This window comes from Notothenia rossii (genome assembly GCF_949606895.1).
Source record: "Notothenia rossii genome assembly, chromosome: 2".
In the NCBI taxonomy this organism is placed as follows: Eukaryota; Metazoa; Chordata; class Actinopteri; order Perciformes; family Nototheniidae; genus Notothenia; species Notothenia rossii.
This window is the reverse complement of record NC_136904.1, coordinates 11,962,625-11,987,938: the sequence shown is the minus strand read 5'-3', so window position 1 is coordinate 11,987,938 and position 25,314 is coordinate 11,962,625. Positions and strand designations below refer to the sequence as shown.

The following is a 25,314-nucleotide window of genomic DNA, read 5'->3' as shown; positions in this document are numbered from 1 at the left end:
TGTTATGTGTTACACAACTGCCATTCTTGGTTTTAAAAGTTTTCTTAGGCAAATGGATTTGATAAATGAATGATCCGTCCTGTATATTTTTCCCCTATTTTATTCTTGGACTATCTTGAATAGTATTGCATCGCTTTAAAGTTATCTGCCACTTCCCTATTGCTTTTGTTCCTCCAGTTATAGTATGCTGCAGGAGCACATTTTGCATTACTTTTTACTCAGGATAGTTGCTTCAAAAAGATGTGCAAGGAAGCAGTCTGACCTGGCAACAAGTCAGCTTTCTATAATTTACCCATTCTCAACGTAATTATATTACAGGCTGCAGCGCCTCATTTAGGTTTCTCCTGACAGTTATAAATGACTCGGAGCTCTGCTATTGATTGGGCAGCTGCGAACCCAATTTGGATATTTATTAACGTAATCCATTTTTTTTTTTTTTTTTTAATTGTTGCAGGCATAACTACAGGTTTATGTCCCCAGCCAAGAGCAATAACACATTTAATTAGAGCTGGCACATGTTTGTTTCTCAAGTTATGGCTAACATAATCACTATTTAAGTATGTTTATTACATTTTAAACATCTTACGTTTTCCACATGGCATAGCCTTGGGTGGTTATTGTAATTGGATGTTTTCTTTCTGTACTGTTTGTGTGGTATACAGTCAGCGACTTTCTTGCCAACTAGATCAATTCATTGTAGACCTTTCAGTGCAGCTAAACATTTCTACCAGGGTTTCTTTAAAGAGAGAAATGTCTGTGCTGAAGATGGCTAAAGTGGTCCATTTGCAGCCTGACTGATCTCATGTTTAGACGTTCCTCTCCGAGTGTTCTCCTCTGGACCGGGGCCAGCGGGAAAATCTGGGACTGCATCCAGATGCAAACTGAGAGGGGCTGTAATCAGTGTAACAGATCAGTGCTGATTTTCATCATGAATATTTTGCATTATTAAGTCTCAACTGCTGTCACGGTGGACATTTAGGATCGTATACAAAACCAGACATTACTTGGCTGTGGTTTGAGACCCACAGTTCAACATTAATCATGATACAGATATTTCAATGTTTGGTCAGGCGGACTTTATTCACAACGGTCAGTGTAAAGTCACATTTTCAAACATGTTTCGAAACCAAGCAGCATTATCATTTGGCAGCGATGTTATCTGCAGTAAATAAGGGTTCATTTATCATGACAACCAGGTCTGTCACAGCTCTCCCTGCTGACTGGTTACGAAATTAGAGCAATGTTAGTTTCTCAAATGTTCCCTTATTAAACACTGCGGTGGTGTATGTTATACTTACTTGATAAGGCAGGTTTGTAGTGAAACCTACTTGCTGAGCACCAATTTCTGTTCAAGCTTATAGGAAGTCAGTGTTTCACAAACAGATTGGTGGGTCGAGTTTCACTTTAAGTATATAATAGGCGCACTCACACCGCAGTACTTTTCCCACAAAGGTTCATGAGAACTTAGTTCATCAGAACTCTTTAGTTCTGATGAACTAAGTACAGATCGCGTTCACACCGGAATAAGTTCCTGGAGAAGGATTAGTCAAATGAAGCCGCTGACGTCACTTCTTCTTCTTCTGCTTTGGGTTTACTGGCAGGCCGCAAACAACTTCACGGCGTATACTGCCACTCGAAGGCCCGGCCAGAAGTCCCCGGAGTTGAAGCCTTCCGAGTAAATCGCCAGAACGCCGACACCTCCTCATCTCCACCGCTCCCATGTTTTATTTTGTGTTGCCATAAATTAGTCTCTCTGCGTTTTTGCGCTGGGCGAATGCTAATGCTAATAATGCTAATGCCAGGATAATAAAATGGCAGCTTCACAAAACGTTTTGGGAGTTTTACGCGGCGTGGTTCACAATCCGCCCAGCCAATCAGACATAGGAACCTTTTCCTCCCACGAAAGTACCTGCTCTCTAGCAGGGATGGAAAAGGGGGTAAAAAAGGTTCTGATGAACTAATTTTAGTTCTGGCTCTTTTTGGTGTGAACGCGACATTTCGGAACTATATCGGAACTAAAGTGGGAAAAGTACTGCGGGTGAACGCGGCTAATGGTTTCCCAATTGATCGTTAGAAACTGTTGTTAAATTCTGTTGTACCTCGCAAATCAATGCCCCTTTTTTTGTTGGAAATTAGAAATCACTGATCACGGGAGAATTGAGCCTCAGGGCTGCGAAAATCATTCAGTTTGACAACTTGCAGTTACGATTCGATAAAACTTTATTGGTCAGATCAAGTCTAACATTTCATTGCATCACAGCAGCTCCGTGTGTAACATCAACAAAGACAAATATCAAGACACAATACATGAAAAACAAACATTTAACATAACAGCAGGCTCACTGAGAGAAAACATGTTCAATGACCCTTTAGCGTGCATTTGATCTGGGATTTAGCTCTGTATGCATTTAATTAATTGAATAGTCTTGGTGTTTCGTACCAAACCCGGCACATTTACAATAAACAATTATCATTATTTGGCATTTTGTTTCTGTTTGGGTTAGGTTTGGGTTGTTGCCATGGTCCCCAGGAAGGATCATGACTCGCTCTTTACCACGACTTGACTCTTCCACACTATCCCTGCATTCCTTCCACTGACACACATGTTACTGGTAAGCAGTGATCACACCTTCTGGTTGGAGCGACAAAGGCATTCGACCCAAGACCCAAGGCCTTCTCCGCAGCAGCTGGCTGGCTGGCACCGTGGCAGTGAATCGCCTGTGTTTCCCAGCAGGGTGGCCCTCAATTCAATAGGGTTGTGTCACCCCAGTTGCATCACTGCCAAATAGAACGAACACCAGCGTGCAGAAACCCATTGGCCTCCTGTGCATTCAAATAGAGTCGGCTACTGCTGGGCTCCTTTTTTTAGAGGTTTTTTTAATCCTAAAATGATGCTCTTGTGTGTTTTTAACTAAAAAGTCTGACCCTAATACTTTTGCAATGAGGCGGATCAAATGTTGTAAAACTGCTCAATAAATATGACCACTTTCACCTAAAAAAAATCAAAAAGGAATCTAGGCATCTTATTTATTGAGAACCTTTTGAATTTAGTGGTTGGATTTGAAGATTCAGGAAGAGTAATTTGGCCATCATAAGAGGATGTCTGATTCTTAGTAATGATATTGATATTGATCGTCCCACAGGAATATCCCGTCTTACTTTTGACCTGCAGTTTTATTTCTTCATAATCAATATAACTCCTACAATGTCAGTACTTTAATGTAGCAGCCCTGACTCCCATTGATGGCAATATCCATGCTTATATTCATAATCTTATAATCTGAATCCACCACTAAAACAATATTTGTGTGGGAATGTTTAACCTTTTTAGAGCTGATTGCAGGTTTGCACTTAGAGACACTTGGTTATATACCCGAGTATATTTTTGGCAGTTCATACAGCACCCTCTTATTGTGATGTTATTGTGGTGCTATTCATTTTCAATCATGGACAACAATGGACAGTCAGTGGGGAACAAAGAACATTCATTATGGTTTTATGGTTCATCACAAATTAGCAACTGATTGCACTTCACAGCTGCATCACAAGTGTCTGTTTTAATGTGGATTAAAAGCGGAGCTACAGGTCCCAGTGTTTCCCCTATATACAAATAGTGGCGGCGCAGCGCCGCTGCTGAAATATGAGCGCCGCTGCTAGGGAGCCAGCCAGGTACCAATAAAAAAAAAAAAAAAAAAAAAAAAAAAAAAACTTTTTTCTTAAAATAATAATAAGTGGTGACCCTTTTTCATTTTTGATTGTTTGTTATGCGGATTTGTAGTATTTTTGTTACTGTATGTTCAATAAAGGTGTATTTTTGATAAATCTTGAGACATTTCCCCGGACCCCCCTAGAGGATGTGACGTCCACCCCACAATTCAAACATGATCATACAATACTGAATACATTTGAAGCCATTTTGACGTCTATTACCTATGTCAATAAGTTTCTGTTTTTGCAGTGTATTTGTCTTTTGTAGAGATTTTTCATTTATTCTTTACATATAAAATGTCGCCTAAAATCTCACCTAGGGCAGCAAATTGTCTATAACCGGCCCTGGTACTAGGCCTCAATAGCCTTTCTTGTGCTGACGCATAGAAAAAAAATTGGCGGGGCACACTTCGCACGCACAAAAATATTCCACGCGCTCCGCGCTCACATTATGCTGGGCCCACATGCCTTAGCACTATGACTCCATCCTAGGGGAAACACTGGGTCCAAACACAACTCTGTCATTAGTCTATGATTAAATGCAACATTACGCGTCCCACTTTAGTTACAGCTATCTTCTTTTTATCATCTTACAAGAACAAACTTCTCCGGCAAACATTTAATAATTTGACCTTTTTACCTTCAGCTAATTTAACATGCCGAATATAGGCACAAAATATCAGCCAGCAATAGCTTTAATCCACAAATATTAAGCAACACATATCTGTTAAGCTCTTGGCTTTACTCTTTTCTTTGCCTTGCAATGGATCAAACATTAGTCAGGCCACAACCAGCCTCTGTAACCATGGCAACTGGTAGTTGAACACAATCTTCAAGTGGCAATACAGTAGTCGGTGTAACGTTAAAGGCTGGATCCATACTCTGAATGAAAGAAAAAGCTTTGCCTTTTTAAACAAATACTTAATGTAGGTGTACTGTCTATCTCCCGACAGTATGGGTGAAATCAAGATGGACGGAAACAACTCCTAGTTTTGATGATTTAATCAAATCCAAATAGGTTGTTAACCTTAGAAGAAAAAGGAGAACAACAATACAACAATTAGGATCACACATATCCCATACACATTAAATCACATTCAATATAATAATCACACTTACTAGTGGCCTCTCCTGATTCCTCAATCTCATTGACGTTAATTTATTTATCCCCTCTATTTATAACACATCAATAAACCCTGCGAATCTCCATCCAGATTTAAAGTCACACTCACACAAACTGAACCCCATTAATTGAACCCCCATAAACCCAGGACAAACCACGAGTTTACAGCACAGTAGGAATGAGTGTTTTATAGCAAGGGTAAACTCTGGAGTGGTGCTCATAAATGCTTCGTCTCATACCCTTGTTTTAAAAGTACCAGTCAAAGTTGATAGTTGGTATGTGCTGAAAGATGGATAGTTACTGTGGTTTGGATTCGGATTTCAAATTGATTCCCTCCTCTGGTGAAGAGGAGCTGAATTGATCCCGGCTCCATCCCTCTCTTACAGCTTGGAGACAAGGAAGCAGGATGGAGGATATGCTTAGCTCTTAAAAAAACCTTTTTATGGCTTTATAAGAACAACAACAAGGTAATAACAATAAATGGCTACATTATACAGTGATATGTTGAACGAGGCATTACCAACAAGCTCTATGTTGGATTTGTAGGAGTGTCGGGCAACGGTTTGTCTCTCCTCCGCATGAAACTCGACACCTGCATTATTGCCGCTGTGTATAAAGAGGCCTCACCTGAGGGCCAGAAACATTTGCCAAACTCACTTTTCCTCCTTCTCTCTAGCACTCGTACTCAAAAACCACACGCACGCAGACATGCAGTTACTGTCACTCAGGAGGTTTGCCTTCTGTCAGCTGACTCCACCACCAACCAAGTGGATAATTATGCTAACAGGCCTTATTTCTCACATGTAGGGGTGTGAAGAGGTTTGTTTTTGATCACTGCGCATTGGAGAACAGTGTGAGAGCTATCAACTGAGTGCCACCATAGGGCAATTCAACTGGAGATATTCGCTGGAGATAAAAATGTTTCTGCTATATCAGAAATGTTGGAGCAAATTTAATAGGTAAAGAAAGTAGTTTGCATTGGAATCAGGAACTTGACATTTGTATTACAGCACTCGAGTGTCATGCCATTTTAAAAAATGAAGAAAGATTACACACACACATACATACATACATACATACATACATACATACATACATACACACACACACACACACACACACACACACACACACACACACACACACACTAGCTTTCGTTAACAATGTAATTACTTTGTGGAACCCAATCATAAATACTTTCTCAGTTCACTTTCAAACCCTGCATGCATCGCCTAAATATCAGGCCGTGTGAAATATACCCAGTGTACTCTTTCCACCCGCCAGCCACCACAGCCCCATTTACCCTGTGATGACGTCACTCTGAACTGTGTCCGTGTGTGACAGACTGTATGTTTTAGATCAGGTCCGATCCTGCTCGATGATGTGAGAGATAGATCAATACTTATATATATATATATATATATATATATATATATAAAAGTGAGAAGCCACTATTAATTATATTTTAACACTTGTAGGGCCAGTTGAGACGAGTAGCATTTGTGTGTGTGTGTGTGTGTGTGTGTGTGTGTGTGTGTGTGTGTGTGTGTGTGTGTGTGTGTGTGTGTGTGTGTGTGTGTGTGTGTGTGTGTGTGTGTGTGTGTGTGTGTGTGTGTGTGTGTGTGTGTGTGTGTGTGTGTGTGTGTGTGTGTGTGTGTGTGTGTGTGTGTGTGTGTGTGTGTGTGTGTGTGTGTGTGTGTGTGTGTGTGTGTGTGTGTGTGTGTGTGTGTGTGTGTGTGTGTGTGTGTGTGTGGTCAACTTTATTTATCTATATTCACAGTCCCGAGGTATAAAATAACACATTAAAATATAAGAACACTCAATAATTACCAAAAAAACACACAAAATAACCGTTTACTTAAAGTAAGCAGGATATAACAAAAGATGGTGTTCGTAGTGCAAATAAGAGTGCAAACATTTCCATAGCAGCGTAAAAGTGACTGTTGCTGGATTTTTTGTGTGGGGGGGGGGGGGGGGAGATACTCAATATTTAAAATGTTTAAAACCTCTACATACCTATCAACATGAGTACACACTGTATGACATGGATTCAACTGCATTACTCTGCAATAAATATAAGCTGAAATTGTTAGCGTGCCAAGTTCACTGTAAATGCAATACGTTTTTACATTTTTAAAACTGGTGCTAACATTTAGTTACACAAAATCCACAGCTGTCGGCTGGAAATAAAATCCCTGCTTTTGTTTACTTTTATGTGAAATATTAGTATATAAGACACATTGGTAATTATTCAGGAACAAATGCCAGAGCAGAAGGAAGAGATCCAGATTAAATACAAAGATAAACAACACTGGCTTGTACAGAAAAGTGGTCAAGATGCTACAGAAAGGTTGCTATGGGTGCAAAGTGTGAATGTACTGACTCAAAATGAACTCAAACTGAAAGCCTACAAACAAATGTATTGAAGTCACACAAGCAAATCCATTGTTTTAGATTAAATACAAAGATAAACAAAACTGGCTTGTACAGAAAAGTGGTCAAGATGCTACAGAAAGGTTGCTATGGGTGCAAAGTGTGAATGTACTGACTCAAAATGAACTCAAACTGAAAGCCTACAAACAAATGTATTGAAGTCACACAAGCAAATCCATTGTTTTGGATGGTTAGGTGTAGATGAATAATTTGGTGTGACAAGGTCCACATCACTCAAATATTCCTCTAAATAACCCCGACCTCAAAATGCCTCAGATTTCTTTTGCTGTCAGCTTTTTGAAAACAACTTGATTGATTTTCCAGCCGCCCTCGACCCTCTCCGCATCTCCTGAGGCCGTGTGCGGTGTCAGAGAGAGTGAGAGCCACTGTCATATGATAAGCTTCTATTGTGCTGCGCTGTGTAATATGCTGCCAAGTGCAGAGACAAGTGGCCTTGCTTTAGGTCAGGAACAATATGCTTTCACATCCCATTAGAAATAGAAAACAAGTATCTGGAGATAACAAGTTGCTAAGATGAAGCCCAACGGTATCACATTTGTTATATTAACGTGAATAGATGTTTGTTAGTAAAACAGCTATGATCAGAGGTAAACCAAAGGAAGCAGGTGGACTAATTACCTTTCCTGTGTCATCCCAGTTTGGCCCTGGAGTTAAAAGTAGGCTACCGACATGCTCTGGCCCAATATTGAATATGTTCCCTGGTCCAGAACTACTCTAGTATTGGCCTTGTTCTATTATTGGATTAGAGGCCATGTTACTGTAATAGGGCCCGAGCATTCCCAGCAGGCACTGCTCTGCCTCATTGATCTATTGAACAATGGTTACATGTTTCAGTGCTTGGTCTCATTTTCCTTTTATCTCATGAGCCTTTGTCCAATTCTTAAAATGGAAGTTTTTCGCCAAATGAAATTGAATGTTGTGTGTGAACCGTGGAAAATGTAATCTGCTTTCCTCTCAATCTTCAGTTTTCTTTGTGCGCTGCCTCACTATTCCCTGTATCTATGTCACAGCCAAAGTCTCTCAGGCTAATCCTGAAAAAGGCTGGTTATTGACAGACTTAGCGCAGCACGTAAAGAGGGACCAGGTAACTTGTCACACTGTCATTTCAAATGGTAACGTTTCTAAATAAATTCTCATAAATGTTTCTTCTTTTTGTCTGACCCTTACTAGATGAAACATCAAGTGTGCCTTTAATTTTGCTCCAGGCTATTTTGTTGTTAAAGGTGGGGTAGGTAATTTTGGAGAAACCAGCTCGAGTGCGCTAGAATTTTAAAATACACAGCTGGAAAAAAATCTGCCACTTCCTCACATAGCCCCTCCTCCAACACACACGAACGCGCACATGACCAATGAGGGCACGAGATAAGTTTGTGCACAGATGGAAGGCTGACAGGCAGGTAGGCCATCCAGTTATTTTAGCCGGGCCGGCTCAGATGATTGGTCGTGCTTTTTACAGTACTACGGCTTCCACAGATGAATTTTTTTTATGGATTGTTTGTCAAAGCACTTCAGATATTCATTGCTATCGGGATGTTAAGAGCATTCCATAGAACATAACAAAAAGTGTATCTCGAGCCGGTTTCTCAGACTTACCTACCCCACCTTTTAAGGACTGAGTTTCATAGTGGCCTCACCATTGCAATGTATTTGGCTGAATATCCATCTATAGTGTAACAGCCTTTGTTCTGGGATCAATATCATACAAGGCTAAAAAGCTCTTTCAGGGCTTGGCTACTTGAATGCATGCTTTTTTCGTTACTGTAGGTAAACTCAGTGCATGACATTACAGGTGCTCAACCAAAGCCAAACTTTTCTGCTGGTTTTGAAACATGGCCATCCATAGGGCCATGTTGCTGAAATGGCGTAACATTCAAAACCCATTTGCCTGCTTTGTCACAAGCTTTTGCATCGAATCGAACCTGATGAATTTATATACATATTTTATGAAGGCTAGTCATGATGCACACTCATATATTCCGGAAAATCCCTTTATTAATTATTTAACAAAAAGGCCAGTCCACCTTGATTTGATTCGGCCTGAATAAGCTTCTGCTGTCTGTGTGCAAACCACATGTAAAATGTTGCATACCGCAGGGTGATACTTTTGAATATTCTTTATGAGAGCCTGCAGTAGACCAAAGAGGTGTAGGTGTAACTGGTGCAGTTGTGTATAACATCATGAGTGAGGTGGTTGGTGGGTGGGGGGGGGGGTGATTGTGCTTATGCACTACAGTGGGAGTGTAGAGCAAATTAATGATTGATGATGATGATGTTCACTGTTCTGTCTGTTATTTTTCATGCATTGATGGTTCAATGTATGAGACACTGGTGAGTTGTCTCAATTTTGTAGAAACTACGTTTTTTTTAAAGACTCATGACTGCTAGGTTCTTGACGTTTGGATTGACATCACTGTTCCTCTCCTGTATGGCATTGATAGTGAGGAGTAAAGCTGAGAGGTATAGACCACAGATAAAGCTGCACCCTGGAGCAGCAGGTGGATGAGTGGTGCAGTCAAATACAGCAGGCAGGCAGTTAAATAAAGCGTGAAGGCAAACAGATGGACCAGCGTCCAGATGTATTTACCATGAGGGAAAGAGATAGAGACAGGAGTGATAGAGCAGGTTGCACTAAACTACGCTGCTGTAGTCATCTCTGAAAATGCAGCTCTTCTCAATCTCCTGAAGAAAATACCTCTCAAGTAGTATTTCTGCTTGCTGTGTACACAAGAGAAGTCGACCGCTAAAACGTCTTGTGCTTCTGCGTCTGTAATTGTATAAAGCTATTACCGGTAGTCTTAATTGACCTGAATAGAATGTTTTTGGAACGTAACATGCCAAATCCAGGGCTGGATAAAGGAGCCATTTATATATTTATTGGGTTATTGCTTGAAAGACATTTCCTATTCAATATTTCCTCATTCATATGATTTGAGTTTGACTAAATGATGCTCTTCAAATGTTTTCGGACTAAAAATGGCACTGCTTTGATCCATGCTAATATATCTCAAACTGAATAAATATAGGGTTGCCATAGCAATTTGTGACTTTTTTGACTAAAAAGTATCCTGCATGGAAGCTTTAATGGACCCTGTTTATTGTGCTGGTATTGATGAGATGTTAGTGCTACATCTCTGTTTACAGTATTGTTATAGATTGTTTGTTTCTAAGTAGCTCCTACTCATATTTGAACGATTGTACACATAGGCAGTTATTATTGGGACTGTCTTACACCTTGTGCAGTTTGAATCAACATATAAGTATTCAAAAAGAGAGAGCTGCCTAATTGCCTTAGGCCAATACATGATTATAACTAAGGGTTTCTTTCTGCTGCTTGCTCTAAAACACATGTGTCAAACTCAAGGCCCGGGGGCCAAATCAGGCCCTTGGTGGATTTGATTTTGGCCCGCAGGATAATTTCTAATTACTATTAGATCTGGCCCGCCGGTATATTGCACGCACACCTTCACTCAATCCTGAGGGTCTCCTCAGCTCAGAGCCTGAGCCCAAACATTGATGAACTTGCACCCAAGATGAGATGCCAAGTATCTGCTTGAACTAGCATCACAGAGCAGCACACTGAGTTTGATGGATGTTTCCTTCTGCACTTTTGTTCTTGAGACAACAAGGCATGTTTGGTTTTCTCTTTGAGGGAAATAGTTTTTTTTTGTGACCAACTTTTTATTGTTTTTTTTTGCCCTCACAAAAGAGACTTATACAGATACAAATTATATAGACAATACAAAAAGAAAAAGAAAAGACAAAGAAAGAAAAATATAGGGAATCCCTTTGCCATGCCACCCCGTCCCTCCCCCTTCCCACCCATCTTGCCATTTCACAGAAAATCCTACCTGATGTTTGTTAGCAATCGTCTGAGTTCATCTATCTATTATATTATATATATTATTTATATTATAGCATAACAATTTATCCACATAAAATATATTCATACCTTTTTTTCCACATAACATTTCATCTGTTTAAGCTGAATTGCGATTAACTCCTAATAAAGAAAGAAATAGTTTTTTTGAAGCTGTTGTTGACGTGTGGAAAAATGTAATCATAAGAAAGGACTCCGGAAAAGATGCAGATAGAGCCATAAGAAATTAATGCAACTGATTATTTCATGTTTAATGTTGTTTTTATAGGCAATAATTTAAGCTTTGTTAGTTCCAGGTTTAATATGTGCAATAAGTTCATTTCAATAAGTTTTGCAATAAGTTAATTTCAATAAGTTTTGCAATAAACATTGAAGCAGTCCGGCCTTCGACTAGTACCCATTTTTGTGTTTTGGCCCACTGTGTATTTGAGTTTTTCCCCCCTGCACTAGAGCCATCTTCCCACACTGGATTTGGTCGCCACATAATGAGTTGGTTGTGCTAACGTGTTTTGGGAGCTTTGCAAACACATCTTGGAAAAGATCAAATGCAGGAAAGGGAAAATGTATGATGGGATGCTTTGGTGGTAATCCGGCTTTGACGGAGACTTCTTTGTTTTGATGCAGGATGAAGGAGAGATTTAACTCCATTTCTTTTAATTGGCTTCATTGGAATGTCATGCTCACAGTCATGCTCATTATTTGCTTTGTGAAGCGTGATTTGTATTTAATCTGTTTAAAAGTTTGATGTCAAATAAATGGAAAGTATTGTTTAAGCTTAACAACACAAATATTGTGTTGTTTGTGTGCAGTGAATGAAAGTATAATTAACTGAGGATTCACTTCAATGCTAATGATTCAGGGTTTAAGGAAGGATAATCAACTGTAATGGTGTGTTGCATAACCCGTTTTCATACTTCTGCTTAAACTGAAAATGATTTTGTCTGAACTGATAGTCGTTTTTGTACATCCTTCAAAATTATGAATTTAACCTTGGATGCCAAATATCCTGTGGCATCAATGTGCAAACATTGTACTTGTCTTGTTTCAGATGTTGGCTGCCTGTTTGAACCAAATGTTGTTGAATTGGGTGAAAAGGAGCAGAACGGCCTTTTGGGTCGGGGTTGAATTGGCTGTATCATATTGATGAAGAAAATATGTTGTGGTATTTTTTACATTTTGAAAATTAAAGCATATAGACCAACCACAGTTTTATATTTCTCTCAGTTGTTATGTCATCTACTAGCTATGAAACTAATTAATGCAAGTCATGACTAACAAAAACTTCATGAAGGACAAGAGATGTCAAATGGCAAGGACTCATTGGCGTGCAGTATTAAGTAGATTTACTCTTTGGTATGATATTGTACTGTTTTTTGTCTGATTCATAAAACTATAAAGGGTTGACCAACGCAAGTCAAAAATATGCTCATACTGTAAGCGTATTGGCTTAGAGCTGTTTTTATCATGAGTTAAATGAACATGGATGTAATGAAAGGATATTATTGTGAAAAAACAAGTCAAATAACTTTCTGCCCTTCTGGTTTATTTAACATTTACAGTTCAATTCAGAAGCACCTCAGGGTGCCGTGGATTGCAGCAAAGTAAAGGATATTAAACCATGATGTGGCTAACAAATCTACTGTTAGTGATGGCCCCGTTTGTAGAGACACAGCCATGATACCGTTATCTCTATATTTCTTACTCTGTGGTCATGGCAGCCAAGCCTGTAATTAGTTCATCATGTTCTTTCCTCATTGCTACATCTTATCTCATCTCTTCTTCCTGCTGCTCGTCTCGTTGCAGAGATGCAGTGATTACAGTCTAAATGAAAAATATCTGATTATTTCGGTCTGTTTGTGGAGGCGAACAAATACAACCCAACAGGTGAAAAATATAGAACCTCAGGCGGCAGTCTGTGATCAAATCAAAACAGAAGAAACATAATCGTGTCTCCAGATGGTGGTGCTTGGTTATAGGACAATACAGGATTTGAAGTATTTTGAAAATAGCTTATATACTCATTTGTTTCTTTTTGTAGCTCTGTCTATTCTTATAAGGTAATCACTAAAGCAGGCTCTCTCATAGTGTGACTGATTGTAAAAGAAAAAGTGTTTGGTTGTGGTCCAATCCATATATCAACAGAAGCTCGAGACAGAGCCCAAAAGCAATAACTGAGACAAATGAAAGGTTGGTTCAGAGATCCTGTAGAAAATGTTTTGATTATTGATGCATCTCCCAAACAAATACTAGTAATACATTTACTCTTCCTATAGCTCCAACTACCTTTCTATTTTTACATTCACTCGTCCGTGCACAAATACACACACCTCTTTTTCTAATTAGTTTACATAATGTGGTTTGGCTCGGTCCAAGATACTATCTTAGTCTCCGATGTACAGAGCCTGGGCTGTACAGCATATGAACTCAGTTGTGGTTTATTGTGCACACATGGAGCTAGCTGACACTCAGGATATATGAGCTGAGTTTGACCAAGTATGTTGGATTAGAATCCTTGGCTCGACCGTTAGTGCAACTAAAGCATAATGCAACAATCAGAACTGTATTACTGTAAGACCCAAAAGTAATGAAGAGCAAATGTTGATCTGCTATAGAGGAAGTCTTTATAAGCTAAATCAAATATTTTTGAATTATTTAAAAAATCGTGTTTCATGGTGCAGCTAAATACTTAAAGTGGACCTATCATGCTATATTTGAAACATATATTGTAGGGCCATACCTATATAAAACATGTCTGTGAAGATTCTTTTTCAAAATACCAAACAGATCATGCATTTTAGCCATGCCTCATTTCACTCTATTTGCTCTTTTCCAGCCCTGTTTTTCAAGGGCTGATTCTGCTTTTGTGGCAGACTACAGCGCCACTTACAGCCCTGGCATATGTACTACAGCGTCTCCAGCGCTTTCGAACGATCTCTCATTCCCCTGATAGGTGGAGAGTTGCCCATATAGGCGGATCACCCCTTTTCTGACGTCAGAACAATTCAAATAATAATCAGCTCCGTTGCAGCCCTGTTTTTAGAGATTTGGGTATGGAGGAAAAGAGAGGGTTGTGTTTTCTGACAAACCGGGGACACATATTCATGTATAACAGACGTACTAAAGTGCATTTTGCACGATAGCTCCCCTTTAACTCTTTTTAAACATCCTTGGATAGTCAACGTTAACTTTATTGTCAATCTTTCAGTTTGTGTGTACAGACCATGGTAAAGACGAAGAGATCGAATTACCGTTTCCAACAATCCCGAATACAAAAAAATATATATAAAAGTATGTATAAAAGTATGTATACAGTTTAGATAGTGTTTAGTTGTAATCTTTCACCCACTAGCTTCCAGACACTGTGGAGGAGTGTCAACATTGTGTGCCAGACAAACCTTCTCCCCTGTATGTGAACACATCTCACATAGGAACCAGATTCTGAACGTCTGGGTGAGGGTCAGAAGCCTCGGAGCAGATGAGGGGCCGTCTGTGTACTTCAGCCATGACCCTGAGTGACCCCTCACCTTTGACCCCCATACACAGAGGGGCTTTGTGTTCCTGTTTATCCCACACAGGACGTGTTCTGTTAGGGAGCTCACTGCTTTCTTCTTCCTCTTGCATTTAATCTTTGTGAACCACAGCTGTGCCAAATCGTATTATCCATATTTAAATCAATATCCCTTTTATTTGTTGGCCACTTGGGGGCAGTACATATCACCGCCCTTTAATGAATGTGGTGAACTTCTTAGCAAATAATTGTTTACACAGCACATCGAGCAGTTAAATACTGACTTAAACTTCAGAAGATGAAAAGCAGGAAATGGCTTTGCTGCCTCTGAACACACATCATCATCATCATCATCATCATCATCATCATCATCACATATACAGACTCTTTTCGATGTGTTTTTCCACTCGGAAAGAAACAGTTTTGAGTAGTGTGATGTTTAAGAAGTGGTTTATTTAATCGTATATCTAATATAAAAATGTATCCAGTGCAGAGCTGTTTCTCCAGTTCCAGTTGTTGTGAGTGGTTTTGTTGCTTTATTTGATCTTTTAAAGTCTCTTGATAATTCAGAGTCTGTTCTTTGTCCCCGGGAGAGACCAGATGGGTCGTTCTCAAAAAGTGATAAATCTGTTGTCGGCTCTTTTTGCTTTATGAAGCATAACAATGGCCTCACTGTGCACAAGTTAGCACTTTCCCCACATTCATGAAATGTCATCGTTTATGACAGTGAGAGGGAAATAATTATTTTATGTTTGTGTGTGTGAGTGTTAGCTTGTGTTGAGTTTGCATGCCTGACTTCAAGAAAGGGCAGATAAGTGAAGAGATAAATGGGCTTAGTTAGAAAATATAAATAGCATGTTACCCATTTTATCAACCATAGCTGCGATGGCAAAGTGGATTCATGTAGCACTTAGTATATTCAATTTGAGCATTGTAATCACCCCATTTTGCAAGAGAAATGTGTATCAGACTGAGAGTAGTGTATGCTCCCTCTGTAAAACAACAGGAAAGTCATTCTTCCCCAACATCTGGCTCGTTCTTCACAGTCAATGAGTTTCATCACTGTGCTCAAGTTTTGGACTTCCTTGATGAGTGCGATGCATTAAACTCACCCTCTGCTCCTCTGTCCTTCCCCTCTCTGTCCTCCTCCTCTTGCACAGGTGTAGCTGCAGCCCCCCCCTCCCCCCCCCACACCGCCTGCCAAGATGGTGGTGCTGTCGCTGAAAATCTGCATTCGCCAGTGCAATGTGGTGAAGACGATGCAGTTTGAGCCATCCACAGCCATTTATGACGCCTGTAGGATCATCAGAGAGAGAGTCCCTGAGGCTCAGGCTGGACAGGGTGAGAATGATAAAAGGACTCTGAATGTGGGGTAAAAGGTAAAAAAACAAAAAAAACAGGAATTCAAGGGAATAATGCAAGATTATGAACTCAGTGTTTCAACGAGAGTAATACAAAATATGTTTGTTATTATTCACAGAACTGTGCACCTTGTGTATTTACAACATTTATCTTATTTTGCAGATTAGTTCTTCAAATTGACTGTTTAGGGGATGGATGTCCTGGGGCTCACAAACCAAATAATCTAAATAGACTTGGAATAAAAAATACAAAACATGGGAATTAACATTTTAGGAAAATAATCTCATTCATAATAGTTACGACTTTTATACCTTTGTCTTCATGACCCTCAGATTCCACTCTTACCGGTCTTGGATAATATATAATATTGTCTAATGCTGGGATTAGACTATATGCTATTTTCGTCTGTGCGAACATATCATACATTCTTAACTTGACTTGACCGAGATGCCACACTCGGCCCCCCCATCAATCACAGCTTGCCAACTTTCACTACTCGCGTAAAGTATACAAGTAGTGATGAGAATAGGTTGGCAGGGTCCGATATCACTGTTCCACCTGACAGCATTAGCATGTTAGCAGACTAGTTGATGGAATGCAATGCTAATGCTATTTTGGTTGTTTCTCCTCACTGCTCCAGCTTCAGACTATGGCCTGTTTCTGTCTGATGAAGACCCCAGAAAAGGAATCTGGCTGGAGTCTGGAAGAACGCTCGATTACTACATGCTACGCAGTGGGGTAAATACAAACAAGCTGTTCGCCCAACACACACACTGTTTACCTTCTTCACAGAACGCGTATATACCGTACGCAAATATACAAATGCGAACAAGGAAAAGCACAATGTGATGATTTTTATTTAAATAAATCATAAACAAGCTTTATGATGGAAAAATAATATATACAGTGGAATTTAATTGATTTAAAGATATAGCATTTCAGCATTTAAATGTCTAAAAGTCACTAATTCAATTTTTGTATTTGTATTGTTTCTACCATTAGCCTAAATGTTTTCAAAAATATTCAAACCTAGAGGAATCCATAATTTATATCAAGGTAATGTTCCGTTTCATTTAGTCGCCTCTAATAATGTAGTATCCGTGTGCATTGAGTTTGCTGGATGAAGATGTCATAAATGAACTTTCATCCAGTTTTAAGGGATTCTTTTCAACACTCTTGAGATCTCGGTGGTTTTACCAAAATACTTAAACCAGATCAGAAGAAACAAGCTGCACACATGATGAGGTTGGATATAAAGCGAAAAGAGGGAGTGCTTCAAAGGAGGCTTTTAAAGAGTGATTCTAAAGAAGATCAGCAGTAGATCCAGCGCCAGTCTCTGATCCCCGCTGCCAGACGCCTGAGTGACTCTGTGTGTCGTGTAGAGCTGCCTCTCTGTACATCTGTGGGGTGGCTTTTGCAGCTCTAAATGGGTTCTCCTCCTCAAATCCACCAAAGGCAACCCAGGTAGAAGGCATGACTGTGACCAATTATTCTGAACCAAATCTCTGCTCATTGTTGGGATTGGAAGGGAGCAGCAGGCTGTGATAGGCAGCCGTTAAATAAGGTTTTCTGGGCTATATTCTCCCCTCTCTACGTGCAACCTGGATGCCTCAGCCTCTCTGCCTCTTTCTCTCTTTCATTTAATTCATGCATTCCTCTCTCCTCTTTCTCTTCTCTCTTTCCTTTGTCTTTGAACAGGACATCCTTGAATACAAGAAGAAGCAGAGGCCCCAGAAAATCAAAATGTTGGACGGGGCCGTTAAAACCATCATGGTGGACGACTCCAAAACAGTGGGAGAGCTGCTTGTGACTATATGCAGTAGAATAGGTATATAGTTTCTTACTTTGGCCCTTTCCTTGTTGCTTTTGAGCTCTGCTGTATGGGTAGCACATTTTAAGAACTGTTACTTGCCCATTAGTAAGCTTTTGAATTCAGTGTTAAAACAACATTTCAATTGAAGTGTTTTTCCAATCAAATCTGTTCAAAACCTGCAGATAGTTCACTCTATCATTGGAAAATAAACAGAATGTGAATAAACGAAATGAACAATTTGTATTGGTTGGGTTAACAAGAGCTTTTGCAATGTGAACCACAGAGACAGTTGTTAAGCACTAAGAAAATAATCCTGTTAAATCAAACATGTATCGATCTGGGGGATATTGTTCTTTTTGATTACAGGAATCACAAACTATGAAGAATACTCTGTGATCCAGGAGACTGTGGAGGAGAAGAAGGAGGATGGGATGGGCACGCTGAAGAAAGACAGGACGCTGCTGCGAGACGAGAGGAAAATGGAGAAGCTGAAAGCCAAACTACACACAGACGACGACTGTGAGTTCAGTAGAGTGACCTTTGACCTGATGGTGTAGTAATTAAAGTGGTCGGCCTGCCCTGCTGGGTCATGGGTTTTTCCCCTCTTAACAAAATCATAATGCACTTACACTTTGATTTCATTTCACAGTGGGTATTAAATAGCACATTTTAACAGCTTACTTTGATGTCTACCAACTTCTGTGGGAGCAGTACATTTAAATCTCTTGACCCCGAGGCTGCACATTGTGCTCAGCCCGACACTATCTTGTTCACATCAATATATCCCAAATCCTATCTTGAACTAAAGTTAACTTAAAGATACTTTTCCGTTCACCTGGCATTTCTGACAGCGAAGTTGAAAGAAAATGTTTCCTTTGGTCAACCTTCAGATATTTGTAGATGTCGACTGGAGCCAGTGAAGCGTAGTACGACAGTTCCACTCATTAGACTCTATTTAGAAAGGCCTCACACGTCCGTACATATCATTACACAGTTCAGTGTACACTTTTGGAATCTCTTTGACTTTGATTAGAACTGGACGTCAGGGAAAACTCAGGCGCAAAGCCAAGAGAGAGAGAGAGAGGAGAGCTAGTAGGAAAAGATTGTGGAGGACTAATGGAAATGTTTTGGAGATGACGGTCATGTAATTAACATCAGTTGTTCTCAACCCTGGGGGTCGCAAGATAATTTCTGGGGGTCGCCAGATGGTTGTAGAGAAAAAAATGAAATGATGTCATAAATAAACATTAACAGATTTTTGACTGGGGAATGGCTTTAACATTACATTGCATCATCAGGGATTGAATTAGCCTTAGAAATAGATTTAATTGAGTGTATTTGTGAGAGACAAAGGGTGGAAGCACTGAAGGGGGGACTTCCAGCAGGACAGGGGGGGGTCAAGGTCACAGTTTGGACAATTCCCTGATTCTTTTTGGAGACACTACTCATAAAGGTTGAGACCCTACAAAGATACATTTTGTATTTCGTATTGCTTATATCCTTGTCTTTCTCCTTAACTGCACAGTTTGGATCATTGTCAACACAGAACCTTGAACTGATACAGTATGCATATCTAGATGTATTTATTAACTGATTCCTGTGCTGTGTTTTTGTGTTGTCAGTGAACTGGCTGGACCACAGCAGGACGTTCAGAGAGCAAGGCGTGGACGAGAACGAGACTCTTCTGCTCAGACGCAAGTTCTTCTACTCGGACCAGAACGTGGACTCCAGAGATCCTGTCCAACTCAATCTGCTCTACGTGCAGGTCTGACCCTCAGACTTTTTGTTCTATCTCATATTTACCACACTTAATTAGTATAACTACAAACCAGAGGATATACACTGATATCGATTTTCTTCATTTTCACCTAATGTTGACAAAAGGCTTCCGAAAATGTGCCATGATATAACGTTTGAATACCTTTTTAAGGAAATTAGTGATTCTTACAAACCTTTTTATATAGTCTTGATATAATTAACTTGAGTACAGATACTTTATCAATAGCTATAATTGAATACCTTCTCAAATGTTTTGTATTTTTACCTTTTGTCTTTGTCTTTCAGGCTCGAGATGACATCCTTAACGGTTCTCACCCCGTATCGTTTGACAAGGCCTGCCAGTTCGCAGGCATTCAGGCCCAGATCCAGTTTGGACCTCACATAGAGCATAAACACAAGCCTGGATTCTTAGAGTGAGTCTTTCACTGTTCTCAGTGTTGTAAATTAAGCCCATATTGAGTAGTTGCAAATAAGCTTTTTTTACTCCAGATTATTTGCCAAATATTAGGTGTAGAACTCGTTTCGGTCAGAAAACTGACTTAACGTGAAAAAGTTCCATCTTTCATGGAGGTATAGAAACATTTTGTTTTCCTTTTACAAATCCAGGTGTGTTGTTCAGGAGAATTGATTGTTCTTCTGAGTTTTAGGGCAGTAGCAGAAAAAAACAGTCCATGTCTTTTGTACAAACTTCAGCTTCTCTGTTTCCATTTTCTTAGCCTGAAGGAGTTCCTACCCAAAGAATACATCAAGCAGAAAGGATCTGAGAAGAAAATATTCCAAGTTAGTTTCCTTTTTAGAAAATGGTTGTTCTACGTTAACACATTTGACAATCAAGCAGTAGTTTAAATACATGTATGCTCCGACCTGCAGGACCACAAGGACTGTGGAGAAATTACAGAAATTGAAACAAAAGTGAAATATGTCAAACTGGCGCGGTCTCTGCGGACATATGGCGTCTCCTTCTTCCTGGTCAAAGTAAGTCTTTATTTTATTATTTATTTTTGTTGAATCCACACAAATATACCATTTTTAATGAGGAACCACCGCACCATTGTATTCCACAAATTCCACTGCTTTTGAGAAAATTAGAAAAACTTAGCCCGCAGTTCTTTTCTCCTGTTTTTAAAATAGATTAGTTTTTAAAGTGGACGCAGATTTTATGAACTGGTGGAAATATAGCAAGAGCCTTTGATCTCCTGAGTGTGAAATATGCTCTTTGAACTCAGTGTGAAAAGGATAAAGAGTTTGAGGGCAGGTCTCAGCTGGTGGGGACATTTTCTGTGTCCACCTGAACTTTGAAAATGTCTTCTGAACCAAGAGGGAAATAATTAGGGCCTGAAAAAACTGCCAATGAGGTTAGCACTCATTGCTAATTAACATTTTTCATTCATTATTTATAATAATCTTTAACTAGCGATTATATTTTTCTTTATAAAAAATAAAATGGGTGGGGGGGGGGGAAATGACGCATACATACAGCTTTCTATTGTTTATAAATTGGGTTGAACAGGACAGTCTTTTTTCACGCAACTATTCTTACAGACCAAATCATTCATTTCCATCCATTATCTGTAAATGTAAAAAAACTAAGAGAAAAAAATGCATATGAATGAACCTTTGGCTTTTTGCATGCCATACATTGACCATCATCTCTCTCCTCTCTTCACACACACACACACACACACACACACACACACACACACACACACACACACACACACACACACACACACACACACACACACACACACACACACACACACACACACACACACTGGCAGCACCTTTACTGCATGGTTGTCAGTATGTTCCCGGAAGTAAACCAAAGGCTGTCTGTGCAGCCTAGTGTGCCACTGCAGAGTATTTTGTGGGAGAAGAGGAGTGAAAAATGGAGACTAGGAGACATCGCACCGGCAAACCAAGTCGAGCTGCCATCGTACTGACAGCAATTGGCGGATTTTTTTTGCCTCACGTTATTTGTCACCAAGAGGAAATCCAGCATAAAGCCATGGGAAACCTCCCTGTCTGCATTGATACATCTCTGTCCAATTGTCACCTCTTCTGGCTTCATTGCTGAGGTTTTTTTTGTTGAAAATGACATCCTTTCTGGTAATTGCTTAGGAAAAAAAGTCACTTACTCTGCCAGACAGTTCCTGGCTTTTAATCAGCATCTTTTGGCACCAGTGGATAAGGGTAGAGATGAAGTATAGAAATAACACAAACTCTATTAGGTTGTTAGCTCCCCTCATCGCTCACACATTCCACAGTCCTCCGAGATCACATTTTCGTATTCCTTTTAAGCGTAAAAACACACACAAATCTTCAACCTCCTGGCCTCAGATCTGTGTTCCCCTTAATCAGTTTGACATCTTATCTGCTCACTTTTGTCGTTTCCATCGTCCTCGAGTGTGATTCAATGGGGCAGAAACATCTTAAAAATAACCCTGGAAAAAATGCAGTCCATAGTCGCTAACCCATAACCCCTGGAGGCCCCGAGGGGTTTTACAGGCCCTCCAGGATTTTTACACAGCTCACCTCTCTGCCCTCATGTCACACCCCATCACAGTCTGTCCATCTGCTCACACACTGCAGCTCCTGGAGAAACACTTTCTCTGTCCATGAAGGGAAAGGAGAAGAAGTCAGCTGTTCTGTCAGCTCACAGAGCGACTGGAGTATGACATTAGAGGCTTAGTGAATGCAGGGGAGGTTGAGAGTTTCTGACAGGCAGATAAAGACATGATTAAGACGTTACGCTATAATTACTAACAGGGAAAAATGTGTTTTTGTTTCTTTAACTGGTTAGACGGATGAATACCCATCTTGGCAGATCAGTGTGACAGCAAAATAAAAGTTGAAGCGGCTAGGCCTTTGAATTTGAAGTATGTTGCTTGGAGTGTTAATCTGTCTTTATTCAAGTAATGCCCTTATCAAACCCGTTTAAATTAAAATGAAAGATGAATAGTTCACTCAAGTAAAGAAATAAATGACATTTGTTTTTGTATCATGAGGTTTGGTGTCTTGTTGGTTTCGTCATTCTCATGTCATTAATACAATGTGATCCTATGAGAGATGACAGAAATGACCTGAAATCTAAAAATCTTAAATGAAAACAAATCTAAATGAAGCAAAATGAATGTTTTTTTGTCAAGTTAACTTATCATGTGAAGCCATTTGATTACCTACATTGCAGCAGTGATTAAACAGCTCACGTATTTACTAGTCTACATAGCAGTGTTTCCCATACATTGATTTATTTGTGGAGGGCCGCCACAATTAAATATCATCCGCCACAAATGGATCTCATAAAAAAAAATATATACTGTATATTATTATTATTATTATTTTTTGGTAGTCTAATGGATAGTGAGGTGGGCTGATGATCGGAAGTTTGCGAGTTCAAATCCTGCTTGGAACACCACTACTAGTGTGCCCTTGAGCAAGGCACTTAGCCCTCGGTTACTCCAGGGAGAATGTCCCTGTAGTTGGTCATTGTAAGTCGCTTTGGAATAAGGCGTCTGCTAAATGCCTGAATTGTAAATTGTAAATGATATTTTTGGGAGAATAAACCCCACAGATCCTCAACTCTGGTGTGTCTCACTCATTAACAAAGCAACCACAGTAGCCATGAACTCGCAGGTATTATCTTATTTGAGGGGGGGTGGATGCATGGACCACCCGAATAGGTTAAGGGGCCTTTGGCTTTTCTTGCCGGGGGGGGTGCGGTGCCCCCACAAATAGAATCAAATTATGTGGGAAACACTGACATAGTGTATTGTTAAACTCATCCATTACAAATCTCAGACCGCTATATTAAAAAATGTGTGACTGAAAATAAAACCCCCATAGCCTAGTAATGACAAGACTGTCTAATAAACTAGCTGCATCCTGAAGTAGATACACATTTCTAAGCAAAGCTGAAAGTAGGTTGACATATGAGCCATCACCTGATTATATATGTGCATCCAACAGTGGTTGCAACATAATGTAACCGTGACACATTTAGAAAGTTTACCAGAAAGTTGATGTGTTTTTTTCAGGAAAAGATGAAGAGTAAGAACAAGCTGGTGCCGCGGCTCCTGGGGATCACCAAAGAGTCTGTGATGAGAGTGGAGGAGAAGACCAAAGACGTGGTTCAGGAGTGGCCCCTCACCACGGTGAAGAGGTGGGCTGCGTCGCCCAAGAGCTTCACCCTGGTAAGACACACGTACTGCAAAAATTCATCTGACTGGACACTGATCTGGCTTTTAATCAGTGTTTCAGCACCAGAGGATAAGGGTAGAGATGAAGAATAGTCATTGGCAGTAGCTCACACATTCCACAGTCCTGCTAGACCACACTGTACCTCAACCTTTATTCATTTGAAGCTTAAGAACAGACCCAAGTATCTTATCTGCTCACTTTTGTCGTTTCCATCGTCCTCGAGTGTGATTCAATGGGGCAGAAACATCTTAAAAATAACCCTGGAAAAAAAGCAGTCCATAGTTGCTAACCCTTAACCCCTGGAGGCCCCGAGGGGTTTTACAGGCCCTCCGGGATTTTTTGTTTTTACCGATCTATATCACTTTCCACCATTATTTGTTACAGCCGGCTTTGTTCTTTCAGCCTATTTAACCTTGTATTCATTCTGTCCACACTAGTGAATGAGGACAGACTCACAGTAAAAACCCAGCTGTTCCTTGCAGTAGCCATTAAACATTCTGGCTGTCCTTTCACTCCCTCGCCCACCTCAGTTATTGAACAGAGTCCTTTGTCTTCCCTGTCAATATCTCTCCTTTGTGTCAGCACTCTGAGTCAATGAGAAACTTTGAGATCTGGTCGATGCTCTGTCTTTATTAAATTAACATGCTTTCTCTTTCTTCCTGTTAATTCATTAGAGTGTCTTTCGGTTTAGGCTCTGTGTTCTTGTTACAGTTGGATTCTAAATGGATTTGATTTGTCGTTCACTTCGTTTAAGGACTCATAGATTTCAGCCCATTGTAAATTGGATAGAATCACCCTGCAACCCCATTGGATATACTGTATGTATAGTGTGTCCATGTGAGGTGTACAGAGCTTTACTCAAAAAGTATTCCGGATTCATTTAAGTCATTTCATAAAATCTGCTCCAACATGCTTCTTGGATTTATCGTACTCTGTGTTGCAGCGGTTTCATGTCCAACACAACATGTAGTACTTACAGTATCTGACACTAGCTGGCTACACATTAATCCGCGCAGTAAATCCTCATATTCTATACATAAGCACTGCATCGGTTACTTTCCTTACTTGCCAATGAAAATGCATGTTTAAGATTTGACTCTGTGTTTGTGTAGGACTTTGGGGAATACCAGGAAAGCTATTACTCAGTGCAGACCACTGAAGGGGAACAGATCTCTCAGCTCATTGCCGGTTACATCGACATCATCCTCAAAAAGGTGAGACATTCATCTCTGGAGACCCTGATGAATTGTAATGGGTCGATAAAGTCTCATATCTGTTGATATGCTCAGGCTGCTGTGTTAGACAGCTGTTTTTAAATAAAAACAAGCAGAAGACAGCTTTCCTGCAAGCATTTTTGATCCGTCTTTTTTCCTGCAGTTAAGAAAGTGTCACACTGTTTAGCTTTCTTCTGGTTGGCATTTTAGTATAAATCACCTTAATCTGTGGGGGGAAAAAATCCTTCAAATAGAATTAACTATGTGTCAAATGGA

The 25,314-nt window shown here is 39.9% G+C and overlaps 1 protein-coding gene across 2 annotated transcripts in view; it reads left to right on the top strand.

The window, feature by feature from the left end:
- LOC307028368 (talin-2) overlaps positions 1-25,314 on the top strand; it is a 97,520-nt gene that overhangs the window by 26,801 nt on the left and 45,405 nt on the right. For both annotated transcript variants that reach the window (XM_079663322.1, XM_079663321.1), the window contains exons 3-12: positions 15,831-16,011; positions 16,673-16,770; positions 17,731-17,860; positions 18,212-18,364; positions 19,468-19,610; positions 19,910-20,037; positions 20,341-20,404; positions 20,495-20,599; positions 23,662-23,817; positions 24,937-25,038. In XM_079663322.1, the coding sequence (XP_079519448.1) occupies positions 15,876-16,011; positions 16,673-16,770; positions 17,731-17,860; positions 18,212-18,364; positions 19,468-19,610; positions 19,910-20,037; positions 20,341-20,404; positions 20,495-20,599; positions 23,662-23,817; positions 24,937-25,038 (1,215 nt within the window). In that variant the 5' untranslated portion in view covers positions 15,831-15,875. The remainder of the gene's footprint in view (positions 1-15,830; positions 16,012-16,672; positions 16,771-17,730; positions 17,861-18,211; positions 18,365-19,467; positions 19,611-19,909; positions 20,038-20,340; positions 20,405-20,494; positions 20,600-23,661; positions 23,818-24,936; positions 25,039-25,314) is intronic.